This window comes from Palaemon carinicauda, chromosome 27, assembly GCF_036898095.1.
Source record: "Palaemon carinicauda isolate YSFRI2023 chromosome 27, ASM3689809v2, whole genome shotgun sequence".
Lineage (NCBI taxonomy): Eukaryota > Metazoa > Arthropoda > Malacostraca > Decapoda > Palaemonidae > Palaemon > Palaemon carinicauda.
The window spans coordinates 67729806-67748727 of NC_090751.1; the positions used below are offsets into that span (position 1 = coordinate 67729806).

An 18922-nucleotide genomic window follows, 5' to 3' on the forward strand; every position below is an offset into this window, starting at 1 on the left:
TGACAGGACAGTATTGATTTCCCCAGACAAGGAAACATATACGGTCATTAAAGACTTAAATCAATTAACTCACTGTTCAGATGCAATGAATAAAAAAATATGTACAGCTGACTCCTTTGAATTCCATAAAAACTCAATGGATTCATGCGAGTTAGGTATAGTGCTAGATGGTGCTCTCTCCCATACACATGAAAATTGTCTGAAAAAGCTTTATCCCTTTGACGATAATAAGTTCAATTGAAGACTGAACAACGGCTCGTGGATATGATACGACAAGGCCGGCTTCAATGTATCATGCCCGGACGGATCCACGTCCTATTCCCAAATCTTTGTTGCAGCAGATGGTTGTATCGGTACGTCCCCGAATTACATGGTCCATGGAATCAAGACTATCATCAGAGAACGAGCCTACTTCGTGAACTTCACGTGGTCGACTACAATTCCATCTTTACCTCTCCCATACAATGCACGTGTGGCTAAGCGGTTGATGAAATTAACCGAGATGGACCACCCGACACCGACTTATGCAGACCTTCATTTCTACGTGTTACTAGCAGCAATCAGCGTTACGGTGATATTTATCGCCGTTAACGTCTTTGTTTGGCGTAGGTTAAGGAAAAATAAGATGGAGCTCAAACAGAACGTTTTGTCATGTCCAGACAAAACTCCTTATTTAATTCAATTTAAAGCCGTTTGAAACTGGCCCCTTCATTCGCTCAAAGGAGTAAAAATTGTCTTGGAAAAGTGTTGTGCACGAAAAGCAGTTAGTACGCTAGTAATATGTAGTTGAAGAGACTATAGAACATTTGCATTTTAAGAACATTCTAAAAAACATTTAAAAAATAAAGAATCTATGGGCATCTAATAAAATATATAAGCCATATATATATATATATATATATATATATATATATATATATATATATATATATATATATATATATATATATATATATGTGTGTGTGTGTGTGTACGAAACCGTGGTACGTGTACGTACCAGGAATTCGTGTTTGTGCACTAAAATTATATCTTTACCAAGGTAACAAATATTTTTTATTAGTTACCGTATTATAATAATCTATATTTTTGACAAAGGTAACAACTATTCTTTAACAAGTTACCGAATCATATGTATATCAGTATTTTTTTTTGTTGGTACCATATAATCGTTTGCTAGCAATGTACCATATATTTGATCTGTATTTATCATGAATTTTTTTCTTTGTTTTGACAATGTCTGTTAAGTATGCATTTTTTTTTATGTGCCTATTTGAACATTCATCCTTAATCATTTGCTTATGGCTAAAGTTAAAAAAAAAAAAAATTATATATATATATATATATATATATATATATATATATATCCAGTCACACTCCTAGTAAACATATTTTCAACGTATTGTTAAATATTCAATAAATTGAAGGTAGCTGACCAAGGTAATGTCTTCTTCTTCTTCCCAGCTTGTTCCCATTTTTATATGGGGTCGCCGTTGCGGATGAGCCGTTTCCATCTTTTTCTATTCTAGCTGACCAAGCTAATGTAATATATGTAAAATTACATGTTTAAATACATGACCTAAGAAGTCAATATGGAAGTAGGAGCGAGTGTGAGAAATGCCATAGTCATGTCATAACCAGGATGCTAATGCCAAACCTCAGCAATGTAACATTTTTATGAAGAATAAACACAAATACGAACCGTGAGAAAGAGTTGTGTCGCACCGGATGCAGGTGTCTTCCTCTATTAATGTTTAGTTTACATTATGTGTTTAAATGCTGAGATAACTGACTATACGATATCTGTGATATTGATATTTTAGCCAGTTCTTATTAAGTTGTCATACGGAATGGTCATCCGACCAAACCATCTATACTCCTGTGATGGAGATGTTAATAACTGTTTTTAAAGGAATAAACTATTTTAAAGTTAACTTACCTAGACTTACTTGAAGATGTAACATACCAAGTCTAATATACAACACATTGAAGATGACATTTGATGGGAACCCGAATGTGTGTTAATAACAGTATCACACCAACATATTTTGTTTGCCCTTCCCACATCATCCCCTGATAATACTAGTTCTATTATAATTTCAGTGCTTGACTGTTCAATCCTAAGCTTCTGAATTAATTAGGATAAATTAGGGTTATGGACATTGATTCTTCTACAGAAGGCGTGGTACCACCCCTCTAGTGAGTTGTAGGTTTTGCGAGATAACCAAGAACTCTCAAGCGACAGCATAAAGAAATGGGAAATATTGGGCGTTGATGTCTACTGCATTGGATGATTACTATCCATGTACACTCGAAATAAGACAGGAACTGCTCCAAATTTCATTTGTTTATGCTTCTAAAGAATCAAGAAAAAGTTCTAACAAAACAGCAACATCATCAGGTGGTACGAAACCTATTGCTTGCATCTGTTTTTTAATGAAAGCATATTCTTGGTTGCCGTACCATATTTGTATAACTGTGTTCTAAAGACGGTCTGGTAATTATGTGATTGATCGTTGTCATTTGTGCATTGCAGACTTTATGATTTGCGCATCTCCAGTAAGTCTTTGATTCCCTGGCTTTGTCAATAATATAGGCATATAACAGGAACTTTTTGCCTCATCTCTCTGGTTTCACAAACTCCTTGATAGATACTGAATGGCATTGAATAAGAAAAAAGACAGTTTGAGATTTTCGACTTTAATTTCATCACAAATAGCATAAGTAGCTTATTAAAATGACCCTAACAATATATAGTTTGGTATAACAATTTTAGAAATAAGTAATTAAATATACCAATTTTTGAAATGTGTAATTAAGTATAACTATTTTATGCAGATTACCTTTCAATTAATGAATTGTCCTATCTGTCAATTGTCTGTCAACTAATTGTATTTCAGGCAATTGTCCTACTACCTGATTCAGAGGCAAAGTCCAAAGCTCTTATGCCATGACGAGCAGTAGGAGAAACAAAATTTAACCACTCCCTATACTGAACATTGAAATCACCAACAAAAACAAAGGAACCATTTCTATCATCTTCTTGTATCTTAGCCATAATGGTAAGAAGACAATCTAAGATTGAATGATCCATGTCTGGATTCCAGTAGATTGAACACAAATAGAAGTTTTGCCTGCTACAAACTTTCATTACCTGAATCTCATGATATCTCTGGTTACTCTTATGCCATGACGAGCAGTAGGAGAAACAAAATTTAACCACTCCCTATACCGAACATTGAAATCACCAACAAAAACAAAGGAACCATTTCTATCATCTGCTTGTATCTTAGCCATAATGGTAAGAAGACAACCTAAGATTGAATGATCCATGTCTGGATTCCAGTAGATTGAACACAAATAGAAGTTGTGCCTGCTACAAACTTTCATTACCTGAATCTCATGATATCTCTGGTTACTCACTCCTAATATACTCCGCCATTTCCCTGGCCCTAGGAATGGCATCTTACTTACTCCTTACTTACTCCACTGGTCTTGGGGTCACTTGTTGACCAATGACCGCTCTTGATAGATTATTTCAAGCTCTTCTGTCCTGTGCCACAGTTATCCAATCTCTAGGGATCAAACCCTCCTGCTGTAAATGCTCCTCTAAATACCTCCTCCAATCTTTTCTTGGTCATCCAGGAGGTCTACGTTCATCTACATATGCCAAGAAGACCCTTCTTGGCATTCTTTACTCCTCCATTCTTGTAACGTGCCCTGCCCATTGTATTCTTTTTCCCTTAACGAATCTACTTATATGTGGTTGTTTTGTCCGCTCTCTCAATTCCCAATTATGTCTCCTCCTCCATTCTTATCTTTCTTGGCCGTATACTGGTCCCACTATGGTTCTTAATACTTTATTTCTCAAAAACTTCCAGTTTTTTTTCTTGCTCTTTTGTCAATGCCCATGCTTCACATCCATACACCAGAATGGGCCTTATTATTGTCTTATACGCTCTATAGTTTGTTATCACTTCTCAAAAGAAGGTCAATATCAGAAAAGACAAAACTGAGAAACACCTGTTTGCAGATCCAATATTTTCATTTATTTCCACTTTCATATTTCCATCTCCAACTATTTTCATCCCCAAATATTTAAAGCCTTCTACCACTTCAATTTCCATTCCATCGATGTTGATGTTTCCATTCATCTCTTGTCTTCTAGCTATTTCCATGACTTTGGTTTTTTCTTGATTTGTTTCTAGCCATATTCTTTCTGTATCCCTCAGATCTTTCATCACTGTATCTATATCATCTGCATACCCTAGGCTGTTAACGGTCGCTTTCTTATACATTATTCCCTCTGGTCTGCCTGTGATCGTTCTTGCTACTTTTTCCATCATGATATTGAACAACATGGGTGACAATATACATCCCTGCTTCAGCCAGGTTTTTATATCTATTGGTGAAGATAGCTTTTTTTCATATCTTATTGGCTCGTCAAAACCAGTTATAAGGAGCTCATAGGAATGCCTCATTTTAAAAACCAACGTTTCTGAGCACAAAAGAATATTATACTGTCTGGATACAACTGTAAGGTCTTGAATATTTGCATACAGACCACAAATATCGCAATACAGTAGACGACAGTGATGAAGTCTAAGAAGTATTGGTCCCGGATTTTGCTCAATATCTCCTAACAGGGTATGAATTAATGGCAATAAAAAGATTCGACATACTTGAAAAAGTACATGGAGTAGCCGATACACTATGCAAGGCTAAATATTCTCTAGGATAGCCACTTCAACTAAAGGGAGGTCAGTATGGATGGTTTTGAAAAGATAAAGTAACAGATAAGGAAAAGACAACCTCTTGATAAATCACAGGCCTCCATGGCCCTTTTATTAAGCCTGAAAACACCATCTAAAAGAAAAAAAAGAGGTAGAAAAATAAGATAGAATAGTGTGCCCTGATGTACCCTGAAAAAAGAGAACTCTAACCCAAGATAGTGGAAGAATATGGTACAGAGGCCATGGCATTATCCAAGACCATAGAACAATGGTTTGATTTTGGTGTGTCCTTTTCCTAGAAGAGCTGCTTACTAGCTAAAGAGTCTCTTCTGCCCTTACCAAAAGGAAAGTAGCCTCTAAGAAATTATAGTGCAGTAGTTAATCTCTTGAGTTGAGAAGAATTGTTTGGTAATCTCAGTATAGTCAAGTGTATGAGGACAAAGGATAATGTGTAAAAAATAGGCAAAGGAAAAATAATCCCTAACCAGAGAGAGGGCTCCAATGTACTACTGTCTGGCTCTCTTGAGTTGAGAAGAATTGTTTGGTAATCTCAGTATTGTCAAGTGTATGAGGACAAAGGATAATGTGTAAGGAATAGGGAAAGGAAAAATAATCCCTAACCAGAGAGAGGGATCCAATGCACTACTGTTTGGCCAGTCGTAGGACCCATAACTCTTGAATGGTTGTATCTCAACAGGTGGCTGGTGCCCTGGCCAACTTACTACCTGTGAAGTAATTAATCTCTTGAGTTGAGAACGATTGTTTGGTAATCGCAGTATTATCAAGTGTATGAGGACAAAGGATAATGTGTAAAGAATAGGCAAAGGAAAAATAAGTCCTAAACAGAGAGAAGGATCCAATGTACTACTGTTTGGCCAGACAGTAGTACATTGGAACCCTCTCTCTGGTTAGGGCTTATTTTTCCTTTGCCTATTCTTTACACATTATTCTTTCTCTTCATACACTTGACAATACTGAGATTACCAAACAATTCTTCTCAACTCAAGAGATTAACTACTGCACTATAATTGCTCAGTAGCTTACCAGCTAAAGAGTCTCTTCTACCCTTACCAAAAGGAAAGTAGCCACTGAGCAATTATAGACAGTAGTTAATCTCTTGAGTTGAGAAGAATTGTTTGGTAATCTCAATATTGTCAAGTGTATGAGGACAAAGAATAACCTGTAAGGAATAGGTGAAAGGAAAAATAAGCCCTAACCAGCGAGAGAGATGCAATGTACTACTGTCTGGCCAGTCCAAGGACCCATAACTCTTAAGTGGTTGTGTCTGAACAGGTGGGTGGTGCCCTCACCAACCTACTACTTATGAAGTAAGGGAAGAATACTGAGAGCAAGTATTAAAACCCTGTATTGGCCTCTGATGAATGCTAGCCATGAGACCAACTACAATTAAAACAACATAAGGGGAAGCAACAGGGCTCACCAAATTAAGAGGACAAACAACAAAGCTTTATACTATAGACCTCCACCCATATTCTATTGGCCTGAATGTGCTTTGGGTTAATCCGCTGCTTTTTGGTAATTATTTTGTTAACAGACTTGGTGGCATGTACTTCCTTATGAGTCACGTTGAAGCTGTAGGTTGTCTCATAAGTAATAGTGATCTACACACTCAGTATCAATATCTATAAAGACAATAATTAAATGCATCACAAATTTCACTGTTATACCCTCCGATCACTGGGCTATGAGCATAAAATATTTATAGTCCGTGGGCTGAGGGGGCTCACCTTGCACCCCCATAAAATTGACAAAAGTGCATTTAGGTTGTAGCATTTGATCTATATTTTCATTTTTTTAATGTTCCCGTTGAAAAAATAGGGACTCACTACCACTCCTCGGCCACTTTATTTGATGACATCATCGAATTTTGCAGCTGCCAGTTTTGAGGTAGGGGAAACCTAATTAGACATAACTCCGGACTGAATGGTCACAGAAAGATAAATGACTTATCAAAATGTTTGCGTTGGGCCTCTCCAACAAATAAAATAGACAATTTGCAATTATGTTTGATAATTAGGTCACCCGAGGTCAAAAGGTCACCCAATTTGGGGTCAAGTGAAAATTTTAGGCACCTCCATAGATGTAATCCCAGGACCAGCCAGACACATATCTGATGACTTTTCCTGCCTTATTTCATCTCTAGAGACGTCAAGAAATAAAAAGATACCCATTAAGTGTACTTGTTAGCCAAATCATGGAAATGAGATGTTATGTAAAAAGGTCAATTTTCAAATTTCTCGTTTTTTTTTTTTTTTTTTTTTTTGCCTCAAAATCGCAAAAACTGATAATGCTCATAACTCTTCTTATAGAGGGGCTACGGAAACTATTTTGGTGTGTTTTCCCAGGTTTTGGGGGTTAGTGAATCCAAAAAAAGCATTCTCAACAATGTCAACTAATCACATCATGCTGATAATCAAGATGGCCGCCACTCTGTAAGCCATAATTTTAATTTGGCTATAACTCCTCCATGAATGCAGCAAGAGAGATAATATTCGTGTCCTCACCCAGGTTCTTGAGATCACAGCATCCAATAAAGGCAGTCTCAACAAGTCTGTCAGTAAATTTGGGGAAAGTTACATAAATCAACAACAGAAATGCTTTATTTGAAGGTTATGACAATCATGAATGAAATACAATAAAACTGTACATGAATGTACAATATACTCATATGATGCAAGTCCTCATTGGGAAAATTCACACTGTGTTGCTTTGGACTACAGAAAAAAGTCAACCTATGCAAGGTATAAAGTTTGATAGTCTTCTTGGGTACCTTTGGATCCACTTTTAATTATTGGAAAGATAATTATTGGCAATATCTTGTGATACAAGGGAGCTCCTAGGTCCTTCGACCCTGATATCTACCATCTTGTTACTTGAAACTTTCTTAGTCCAAGTCGGACCCACTATCATCACTTTCATAGTCATCATCACTTGCATTGTTTTAATTAAGGCTTTCATCATCAGATGTCTCATCATCGTCCATCGTCTCAAGTATATCAGCCATACTTGTAGGAAGTACAGTTCCCTTGAACCAACAGGGCTCTAGATTTCTATCCTTCATTATCCAACCATGATCCACAGCTGGATGAGGGACCTCAATGTTTGGGATAATGGGCACGTTTCCATATCGCAACCTGATATGCTCATTTAGATACTCTTGGTGGCTGAAGAGATGAAAGATCAACATTCTTCTTTGAATCCAGCGACTGCCCACTGCACTTTAACTCGAGCATTTGGTATCGAAGCTGGTCAACCTCCTTTGTCTAAGTTTTGGCAGAATACATGGTGCAGGTGAAATCCTCAAGAGCAAGGAATATTTCATCGGTTACCTCCCATGACTCCCCTAGGCAACTGAAGACTTCTTGGTACTTTGGGCATTTCTGTAGAATTCGCAGGGTTTTAACTTAACAATTCCTTTAAAGCCACTGGTCATATCGCATCTACTGAATGCATGCAGACCAAGTAGAGCGGCACAGTAAGTTGGTGTGAACCCTTCCGATAGTTCTGTGACATCTATGAATCGCCTTCTATTCCCAGTGCCAGTATCAAAAAGGAGTTGCACACCTAAGTTTGGAGCATAATACAGCAGTATGAAGAATATGTCACTCTCTGGACTTCGAACCCGAACAAATTTATATCCTTCATCCTTGGCATAGGTTGAATAGAGAATGACATGTGAATCAGTCTCTTCTTTGGTTGAGTTCTTTAAGTTTTTTGTTAGTTGGATTATTTGCTTTCGTTATTTATTCTATCTGAGAGAATTTAGTGGTCTTCTTGTTCTTCACCCCCCAGATGCGGAAGCCTTGATGAGGATGGGGGGCTTAGGGATTAGCAGCTGGTCTCTAATGAACAGTGGGAACTACTTCCCACTTGACCTCGGTTTTCAACTGTTGATCCAACTAAATCAGTCAGCAATTTCTCTTTTCCATTTGTTTTTTCTTTTATTCTCCCATTGGTTCCTTTTGGGCTTGACCTTGACGACTTTGGTTTGTTTGATTGTACTTTGGCTGCTGCTTTGGATTTGGCATAGTGTGGGATGGACAGCATTCCATTTCAACCTGTGCCAATGTAGACGCCATCACCCTCTGGCAGACCCCATTGGATGCAGACCAAGTCTGTTAAGAGTCGGGCTCCAGTGATCCAGTTGTAAGTCACCCATATTTGCGGGTAATGGGTGACGCCAAGCATTGGTGTCGCCGGTGGGAGGGGCGAACTACCCCCACCGACCAGTGTACGCCCAGCTAAAGAGAGGCAGCTCCTCTCTAATAGACGACTGGTCCCCGCTGAAGCCTGTTCTCGTGTTGGGCCACATGGGATAGGAGGACTGAAATCCTTCGATAAGAGGTGGATAACCCGGCTTGCTTTTTCAAAGAAAACCAACAGCTCTGTTGACGACCTGGAAAATAGAAACATGGACCTTGGTACAGATAGCTCAAATTCGGGTTCTAATATTGTAACATTAGAACCTTATTCACGTTATGCTAAGAATGATATGAAAATATTAGAGAAGAGAAAAAGAGTGATAAATGATGACAGTACAGAAAGATATAGAAAAGTAGGAGTATTACCTGGTCACTATGAAGTAGTGAACTATGAAAACTTTTTTATTCTGGAATTTGAAAATGGAAGAAATGAGCTTGTAAATGTTTTTAAAACTAACAGAGAAATAGTTACTATATGTGGAAGACAGCCAAAAGTTCTTCCCCAAGGAAATGGAAGTCTCTTGATAGAGACACTATCGCCAATACAAGGGGAAAAATTAGAAACATTTTCAAAATTCGATGGTCATAGTGTCAAATGCATTTCGTACTTTCAACCTGAGTAGGGGTGTGATATATGCTCCAGAATTGCTGGACTTAGAGGAAAAAGAAATTGAGGATGAACTGAAAAGTCAAGGAGTAGTAAAAGTAGTCAGAATGAGAAAGAGAGTTGGAGAACAACGTATTCCTCGTGCTACTTTGATTATAACATTTGATCAAAGCAGGTTAATAACTGTTATTAAAGCTGGTTTTACTATCTTTGAAGGTGAAACCATATATCCCTTCACCATTACGATGTTATCATTGTCAAATGTATAGCCATTTAAGCCAGGAATGCAAGGAAAAACTAAATAATAAGCCAGCTGTTTATGCCAACTGTGGAAGAAATAATAATGTTGCATGCATAGAAAATCCAAATTGCATACATTATGGGGAAGCACACCCAGCTACAAATAAAAGATGCATCAAGTTTATTTTTGAATAAGAAATTTAGGCCATTAGGACCATCGATAGGATTACTTTTAAAGAGGCTTGTAAAAAAGCTCTTGAAAAGGAGATGAGACCAGGGCAACCTTTTTCAATGGTTCTGAAAAAAACTTACTAAAGCACATGGATGAAAACTTTATCCCTAATTCTAACATAAAGAAACATAAGAAAGTAGTTGAAGAGGTTGAAAGTCCCATTAAAAATTTATATCCAGAAATTTTAGAAAAATTAAAATGGATACTTAAAGACCTAAAAGATATTCAAAAGCCATCTACTCCCATTCTAAACAATAGTACAAACCTCTCTCAGACCGTGTCCTTGCCTGATCCGATGGAGGTTCCACTTGAAACCAATTTACCTGGTGAACCTGTAGTGGGGAAGGTAAAAAATTCTGATACCCCACAACCTTTTAATCGAAAAAGAGAGAGACCTCCACCACTCTCGCCTCCTAACATAAGAAACATTAAAGTCACGACTTCAAATAAATATGATGTCTTGTCTGCTGATGTTTCTGATCAACTGGAAAGTAAATTGAGTAAATCCGAAATTCAAGTTGAGGTCCACCATCCTCCTCAACAATTAGATCAAAAGGATACAAAGAAAAGACAAACACAGAACCCATTATATCAAGATCCTCTATAGACATACCACCGGGAAATAGTGTTAGAACAAATATTGCCGATGGGAAGACCTCATCCAAGGCGTCTTCCAAAAAATAAACCATAGTTTTTTCCTCCATTCTGCAATGTAATTGCCAGGGTTTAATGGCGAAATATGAAGAACTTTACCTCCTCATAAATGAGCACTCCCCTATAATTGTATGTCTACAGGAGAGCAAGCTCGATGCTAATACTCCTTGTCCTTGAGAGTATGTTAGCTATAGGACACCATATGATCAACGAGCAGGAAGCCATGGGGAAAGTCTTGTGTGCGTTCGTCGAGATGTTCCCCAAATATCTTTGTCCATCTCTACCCCTCTGAGGGTAGTGGTTGTACAGATTGATATAGGGAGAAAATACACAATCTGTTCTCTTTACTTGCTTCCAAATGATAACATCTCGTATGACAATTTAGTAAAGGTGATTAAACAACTCCCACAACCTTTTCTCTTACTAGGAGATCTTAATAGTAGACATCCTTTATGGGGTGATGTTTTGGCAAACACAAGGGGTAGTATTATATCATCAATTTTGGAGAATTGAGATGGAGGACTCCTTAATACAGGAGAGCTCACACACTTTCATGTTCAGACAGGTACATTGTCCTACATTGACCTATCAGTTGGAAGCTCTAACTGTCTTCTCAATTTTATTTGGAGAACATTAGATGATTGGCATACTAGTGATCATGCACCAATCATTATAAACACCAACAATGGTCCACCTTTACAGAGATTGCCACGATTGAATCTTGATGAGGCGGACTGAGATGTATTTTGGGAGCTAAGTGAAATTGAAGGAAATACAGAACAGTTTGCAAGTGTTGATGATGCCATAGACTTACTTGATGGAACTCTTCACACAGCAGGAGTCGGTTCCATTCCCAAAACAACAGGGATATGAAACGATGACTAGTCCCCTGGTGGTCATCAGAACTAACTACCCTGCACAGAGTCACAACAAAGTCTTTAACTCGATTGCGCAGGCTCTTTACTGAGGAAAATATAGTTATATACAAGAAATGTAGAGCACAGTTCCATCGTGCTATGAAAGTAGCTAGACGCCAGTCTTGGGTGTCATTTGTTTCGTCCATTAACAGTAGAACACCAACATAATCTGTGTGGAGGAAAGTGAAAAAGATAGCAGGCAAATTCACCCCAAACCGACCACCAGTGTTAAGGGTAAATGGTCAGTATATAACTGGAGCAACCAAAGTTAGCAATGCTCTGGCTGATCATTTTTCAAATGTATCATGCAAGTGTGAAGCAGCTCCTGGTCACCAGTATAGGAGCATTGAAGAAAAAAAAGTTTTAAATTTTGCAACAAGAAAAGAAGTCATACAATTCTCCTTTTACTGAAAGAGAGTTTGATTCTACACTTGTTACGTCTACTGATACCGCCCCTGGACCCGATGGAATTCCATATGCAATGATTAAACATGTACATTTTAATACAAAGTTATTTATTTTTAGCATTATTAATAGAATATGGCATGATCATAGTTATCCAAATGTTTGGGAACTAGCCATTATTTTAGCCTTTTTAAAACCGGGTAAGGATAAGTTTTTAGCAGCAAGCTATTTCATTAACATCTTGCTTATGTAATATCATGGAGAAGATGGTCAATGCAAGGCTGATGTGGTATCCTGGAAAGAAGGGTATTTTATCACCCATTCAATGTGGATTCAGGAAAATGCACTCAACAACTGATGTGTTGATATGACTTAAGTCGTCTATTTGTGAAGCCTTTGCTTCCAAACAGCACCATGTAACCGTCTTTTTTTACCTTGAAAAGGCATATGATACTGCATGGAGATATAGTATACTTAAAACCATTCATGAATTGGGTTTAAGAGGAGAGTTACCACTATTTATTCAATCATTTCTTTCACTTAGAGTTTTCTGAGTGAGTGTGGGGGAAACTCTATCAGAGAGTAAATGTCAGGAAGAAGGAGTTTCCCAGGGTAGTGCACTGAGTGTGACTCTATTCACACTAGCAATTAATGGGATATCTTCAGTCATTCCCCAAGATATCTTCTCTACACTATTTGTCGATGATCTCTCTATATCATTTGCTGGAGGTAGAATGGCAATGGTTGAGAGAAAACTACAACTCGCAATTGATAAAATTATTCAATGGGCCGATATGAATGGGTTTAAGTTTTCAACAAGCAAGAGTACTATTGTCCATTTCTGTGGCATCCGGGTATTACATCCAGACTCGGATATATACATGAAAGGACAATGGATCCCGTGTGTAGGGGAAGCTAAATTTTTATGATTGATTTTCGATTGTAGGTTGACCTGGGTCCCATACTTGAAGGCATTGAAAGCTAAATGTCTTGAGGCTCTGAATCTTTTAAAAGTATTGTCCCATAAATCATGGGAGCCAGACCGTATAACTTTTAAAATTATACAAGGCCTTAATTTTTTCCAAAATTAGTTATGGGTGTGAAATATACTCCTCAGCCACCCCAAGCCAATAAAAGATATTAGATTCAATACACCATGCTGGTATTAGATTGTCCACAGGAGCGTTTAGAACCTCACCTATCCCAAGTCTCCTTGTTGATGCCAGAGAGTTGCCTCTAGACCATTACCGAATGTCCTCCATTGTTTAGGTTACAAAGACTCCCTGACTCTTTAGCCTTTCAGACTGCAAGCCTTGAAAGGCACTCAACATACTTTGAGTTGCACCCAAAATTTCCTCAACCTTGTGGCTTTCGGGTAAAACAATTATTAAACATGGTTGATATAATTAGAGGTAAGGTGCTTCCATTTAAGATATCATCAACCCCTCTGTGGAAATTACCAGAGATATCTTTTTGTAAATATTTTATTTGTGTTAAGAAAAATATGACTGACTTAGAAGCTAGGTCTCTTTTTATGGAACATTTTGAGGAACATAAGGAATCCACTTTTATATATACTGATGGCTCCAAATCTGATGCTGGCGTTGGATTTGGAGTATACTGTAGTTCTTTTAACTGTAGAGGGGAACTTCCTCCAATATCATCCATATTTACTGTGGAATTATATGGCATACTAACCGCTATTGAGAAAATAGCGTTAAAAGAGGAGGTCAATTTTACCATTTTTAGTGATTTAAGAAGTGTCCCTCAAGCTTTAGAAGTTTTTAATTCTAGTAACCCTTTAGTTGTTAAGATTTTAGAGTGGCTTTTAATCATTTGCCTGAAAGGTATAACAGTTCGATTTTGCTGGGTTCCAGCACATGTAGGTGTGTCTGGAAATGAAGAGGCAGATTCAATGGCAAAGAGTGCTGCAGCAGAGTTGCTACCAAGAAGGTATCCCATTCTTTGTAATGATTTTTTATCAACAATTGAGAATTTTACTTATAACAATTGGCAACAGCATTGGGATAGTTTAACCGAAAATAAGATGAGAGAAATTGCGATTGTTATATCCCCTTGGAGATATAATGGCATGCCCTGAAAATAGGAGACCGCGCTTTTTTTCGTCTCAGCATTGGTCACACTCGGATGACACATGAGTTTCTGCTGGCTGGCCAACACCAACCATATTGTGATAACTGTTTAATACCCTTGACTCTGAGGCATGTGTTGACTGAATGCCCCACTTAAAGTACAGAAAGAAATAGATATCAGTTAGAGGCTCGGGGTGAAGATGGCAGGTTCATCCTTGCCAAGATCCTTGGACATAATGTGTCGTATAATGGTGGTGCCATTTTTAAATTTATATCAGAAACAGGTCTTCTTAATGCTATTTAACTTTTATAACATATTTACTTTTCTGGTTGCAATTGAATATTCTTTCAATCTTTATTTATAATAAACTATACTGGCGTCAATGACCTTCGATGTCAGGATGCCAGAGAACTCCAAATCAATCAATCAATCTTAATCTTCAAACTGATGTCACTGAAAAATAGAGAATTTTATATTTCAGTTAGATTATTTGGTAAAAATAATTCAGTGTTGTATTACTATGAAGTTTATGAAGTCTGTTAAGAGTAGAGAAAAGTGGCCAAATGTATTTCCTTTCGATATATTTTTTTTTCTTTTGTTTGGATAAGCCGATTATAGATTAAGCTAAGCACACAAAAAGGTTTCAGACATGCATAAATTTAGTTGGTAAAAGAGTGTCCCTCTACGAATTGTAGGAGAGAGGAGGAGAGAAGACAGAAACTGTTCAGTTAATGGTATGGAAGAGATTAGAAAGCAAGGTCTAAATCTCGAGAAAATGCGATAGAGTGCAAGTTACGAGGTAAATGGAAGATCTATAGAGATAGACCGTGGGTAAATAGGGTGTGTGGGAGCAGTGGACTTTAGTGCCTGCTGATAAACCTTCATTATATAGTTGTATGAGACGAATTGTCATATGGAAGGTTTTCTACACAGGGTTATTATGCATCATTATTCACTTAAGATATGAATGCAGTAATGGCCATTAAGTACCTCTCTCTCTCTCTCTCTCTCTCTCTCTCTCTCTCTCTCTCTCTCTCTCTCTCTCTCTCTCTCTCTCTCTCTCTCTCTCTCTCTCTTTCAGGTGTTTCCATGATTAATGGTTCACTTTCAGGAAACGTACGATGGATTTTCTAAAAATAAATCATGGATTTTTCATGTGCAGCCCACGCCGAGTTGTTCCTACATGCAAAGACAGTGATACATTGTTTTACAGTTAACCATATTTTATGCAACTGCAGAGACATTTATGCTTTGGTGATAAGACCATAACAATCACCATCGGATTACATGAGTTTCTCAGTTTTGAAGAGGTACTAGACAAGTGTTATGAATAAATATGAATGTTTTGTACGTACAATATTTTTCCATTGCTAATTTATTTCATCATCGAATTGTTTCGTTGTCAATAATTTATTGTATTCCTTATCAGATTTTTAGGATCAGTTCTGGCAATTGAGTTCGACTAATTGCGATGGATCATATTGGCATTTTATGATAATTATAGTATTAACAGTAACTACAACTATATTTCCAAGATTTTTTTTTAGCAATGGCTCATTTTAATGTTCCACTAAAAAAAGGGATTGTAGATGTTGCAAAATCCAAGTCAAGAAGAAGGATGTGGTTGTACTGTCAACTTCGTTTATATCATGCAATTGTGGTCGGTTATTCTTCTTTTAACAAAAACGGGTTAACCATTTTCTCTGTAGTGACCATTCCAGTAATTTGTCTGATTTGTCTCCGCTTGACGTGATAAGAATTGTTACCGGAGGAACGTCGGTTAACTGTTTGGCATACTTTCATTTCATCCACTTTATCTCTCGATCATTGGGCTGGATAAACTCTTCGCTTTTAGAAATATACACACGCGTGTGTGAACACACGCGAATAGTCTACAAATAGATATACGAAAAAGGTCGAGACTGCAGTGATTCCAAACGTTTTTTGGTCGTTACCCACTTTTCTAGGATGATCCTTATCCATGGCGCCCCATCCATGACCCATAATCGCAGTGATTGTCTGCAGTCTTACACTCGTAAGGTTCATATGAAAACAACCTTAGTAATGTCTGTATTTTTACTCATTCCATTTTTTTAACAAATAATGACATTTATATTTTGTCTTTGATGGATCATATATTAATATCAAAAGAAGTCTAAGGAAGTAATATAATTTTAAAAAGAAAAGTATCTTAATAATTTCCATGCATAGAAACTAATCTCGAATCGTGTAATTTGCTAAAGCTATTTCAATAAAAATATAATGAAAATAAATAAATAAATAAAAATGAATTCAATGGATTAAAAAATGTATTCTACAAAATCGTATCTGATCTTTTTATCTGACAAATGTAATAACTTTGTAATTTTGATATCAGATTATATCATAGGGAATCATAATTAAGTGCCAGAACCATGACCTCCAGAATCCACACACCTAACTCCTCTCCCCAGCTGCTTCTGAGTGTTCATGTTCCCTTACCTGAATGCCCATTCTACTCAATGGGATGAGTGGAGTTGTAGATTATCAACCAGCTTCTCGACTCTTGGTTTTATTGACTTAAAACATACCGTAGATCGTGCTTCACATCAAGTCTGTTACTAAATTTTCTTTTAATGTATAGTAGCTAAGAGAATACAGTTTCACATGAATAAGTTCATGAAAATGGTAAGAGGTGGCGAAAAGCTAAGCCACATATGTTTGGATATGATGCTGCCATCTATGACCAAAATACTGTGAGTGACTGTTGTTCAAACTTCATCTTTGCTCCTGAATCTTCTTGAAGTGCCAATAGCTCAGTTTGGCCATTATCATTATCATCAGAAATGGATGTCACTAGAACAGTGTTTAGAAACCTTGCAACCTGAGAGATTTGGCTTTGGATATCTGGAAAGCACTTTTTAAATTCCCCCTTCTAAGGCCTCAGGATGTTGGGTAATCAAGTTGTGTGTGGCAGCATCACATTCCTTTGCCATTTCTGATACTGTTTCCAACATTGCTAACTTTCTCATTCCAACTTTTCGCTTCCAGTTCTCTTATTTTACGAATGGAAGCTTTGATTTTGTCTACAAAATCTATTATCAAGCTTCCTTCCCTTGGAGTTCAATGTTGTGTGTTCAACTGCTTAAATATGTCAACAAGGTAGGCAAACTGCATTATGAAACCATTTGCAGACCATGCTGACACTAAATCTTTCTTTTTTTTGTATCCTGAGAAAGAGGGTTATCTCTTCTCTGAGCTGAAATACGCGCTAAACTACGTTTCCTTGGGACAGCCAGAGAAGTACTGTATGGAATAGAAGGGTTTCATGAGCTGCATTCATATCTTAGCCCCCCAGATGCTGAACCCTTAACTAGGATGGGGTGCTTAGTGATTAGCAGCTTGGCTCGGATGAACAGTGATAAGTGTTTTCCTACTGGACCTTGGTACCCAATTGTTGGTCCAACTGAATTAGTCAGCACATTCTCCCTTTCTTTTGGTTATTTCTTTTATTCTCCCATCTCTTCCTCTTGGGTATGAACTTGTTGACGACTTTGGCTTGTTTGGCTTTGGTTTGTCTGCTTCTTTGGATTTGGCACAGGGTGGGATGGATGGCATACCATCTCAACCCATATAAATTTAGATGCCATCACCCTCTGGCAGACCCCATTGGCTGCAGACTTAGTCTGTTATGAATTGGGATCCAGTGATCCGATTTTAAGTCACCCAGGCATTGGAGTCGTCGGTGGAAGGGGCTAACTACACCCACTGACCAGTGTACGTCCACCTAAAGAGAGTCAGCCCCTCTCTAATAGAGGACTGGTCCTCGCTGAAGCCTCTTCTTGTGTTGGGCCACATGGGATAGGAGGACTGACATCCTTCGATAAGAGGTAGGTAACCCGGCTTGCTTCTTGTATACAAACAGATCCCTCTGTTAACAATGTGGAAAATTCAAACATAGACCTCGGTACAGACTACTCCAATTCAGGTTCTACCATTGTAATGACAGAACCTTATTCATGTCATGTAGATAATGATTATAAGAAAACACTAGAGAAGAAGAGAGAGATGACAGGACAGAAAAATATAGAAAAGCAGAAGTATTACCTGTCGTCCACTATGAAGTAGTGAATTATGGAATTTTGGAATTTGAAAATGGAAGACATGAAAAGGTGAATGTTTTTAAAGCTAATAGGGAATTAGTGAACATATGTGAAGGGCAGCCAAAAGTTCCTCCCCAGGGAAATGGAAGTCTCTTGACAGACACTATCCCCAATACAAAACGAAAGATTAAAAAGACTTTCAATATTAGAGGTCATAATGTCAAATGCTTTTCGCACCCCATTTTCAACCAGAGTAGGGGTGTGGTATATGCTCCAGAATTAGTAGATATAGAAGAAAAAGAAATTGAGGATGAACTGAAAAGTCAAGTAATAGTAAAAGTAGTTAGAATGAGAAAGAGTTGGTGAACAACGTATTCCTCTTTCTACTTTGATTGTAACATTTGATCAATGCAGACTACTTGATGTTATTAAAGCTGGTTGGCTATCTTTCAAGGTGAAACCATTCATCCCTTCAACATTGCGATATTATCATTGTCAAATTTATGGCCATTTAAGGCAGAGGTGCAAAGAAAACTTGAATGATAAGCCAGCTGTTTGTGCCAACAGAGGAAAAAGTAGTCATGGAGCATGCACAGAAAATCCAAGTTGTATACATTGCGGGGAAAATCCCCCAGCTACATCTAAAAGTTGTGTTTTTATTTTCGAAAAAGGAATTCAGGCCATTAGGACCATGGAAAGAGTCACATTTAAAGAGGCTTGTAAAAGAGCTCTTGAAAA

General features: G+C 37.5%; 1 protein-coding gene across 1 annotated transcript; it reads right to left on the reverse strand.

The window, feature by feature from the left end:
* Positions 1 to 3977: 3977 nt before the first annotated feature.
* On the reverse strand, positions 3978 to 4478 carry LOC137620939 (uncharacterized). The gene has a single exon (XM_068351382.1). It carries the CDS (start codon positions 4476 to 4478, stop codon positions 3978 to 3980), a length of 501 nt encoding a protein of 166 aa, XP_068207483.1.
* Positions 4479 to 18922: the final 14444 nt, after the last annotated feature.

What these genes read in the sequence shown, in the direction of transcription:
- LOC137620939 (XM_068351382.1), bottom strand. Translation starts at nt 4,478, where the DNA reads ATGAGGCATTCCTATGAGCTCCTTATAACTGGTTTTGACGAGCCAATA.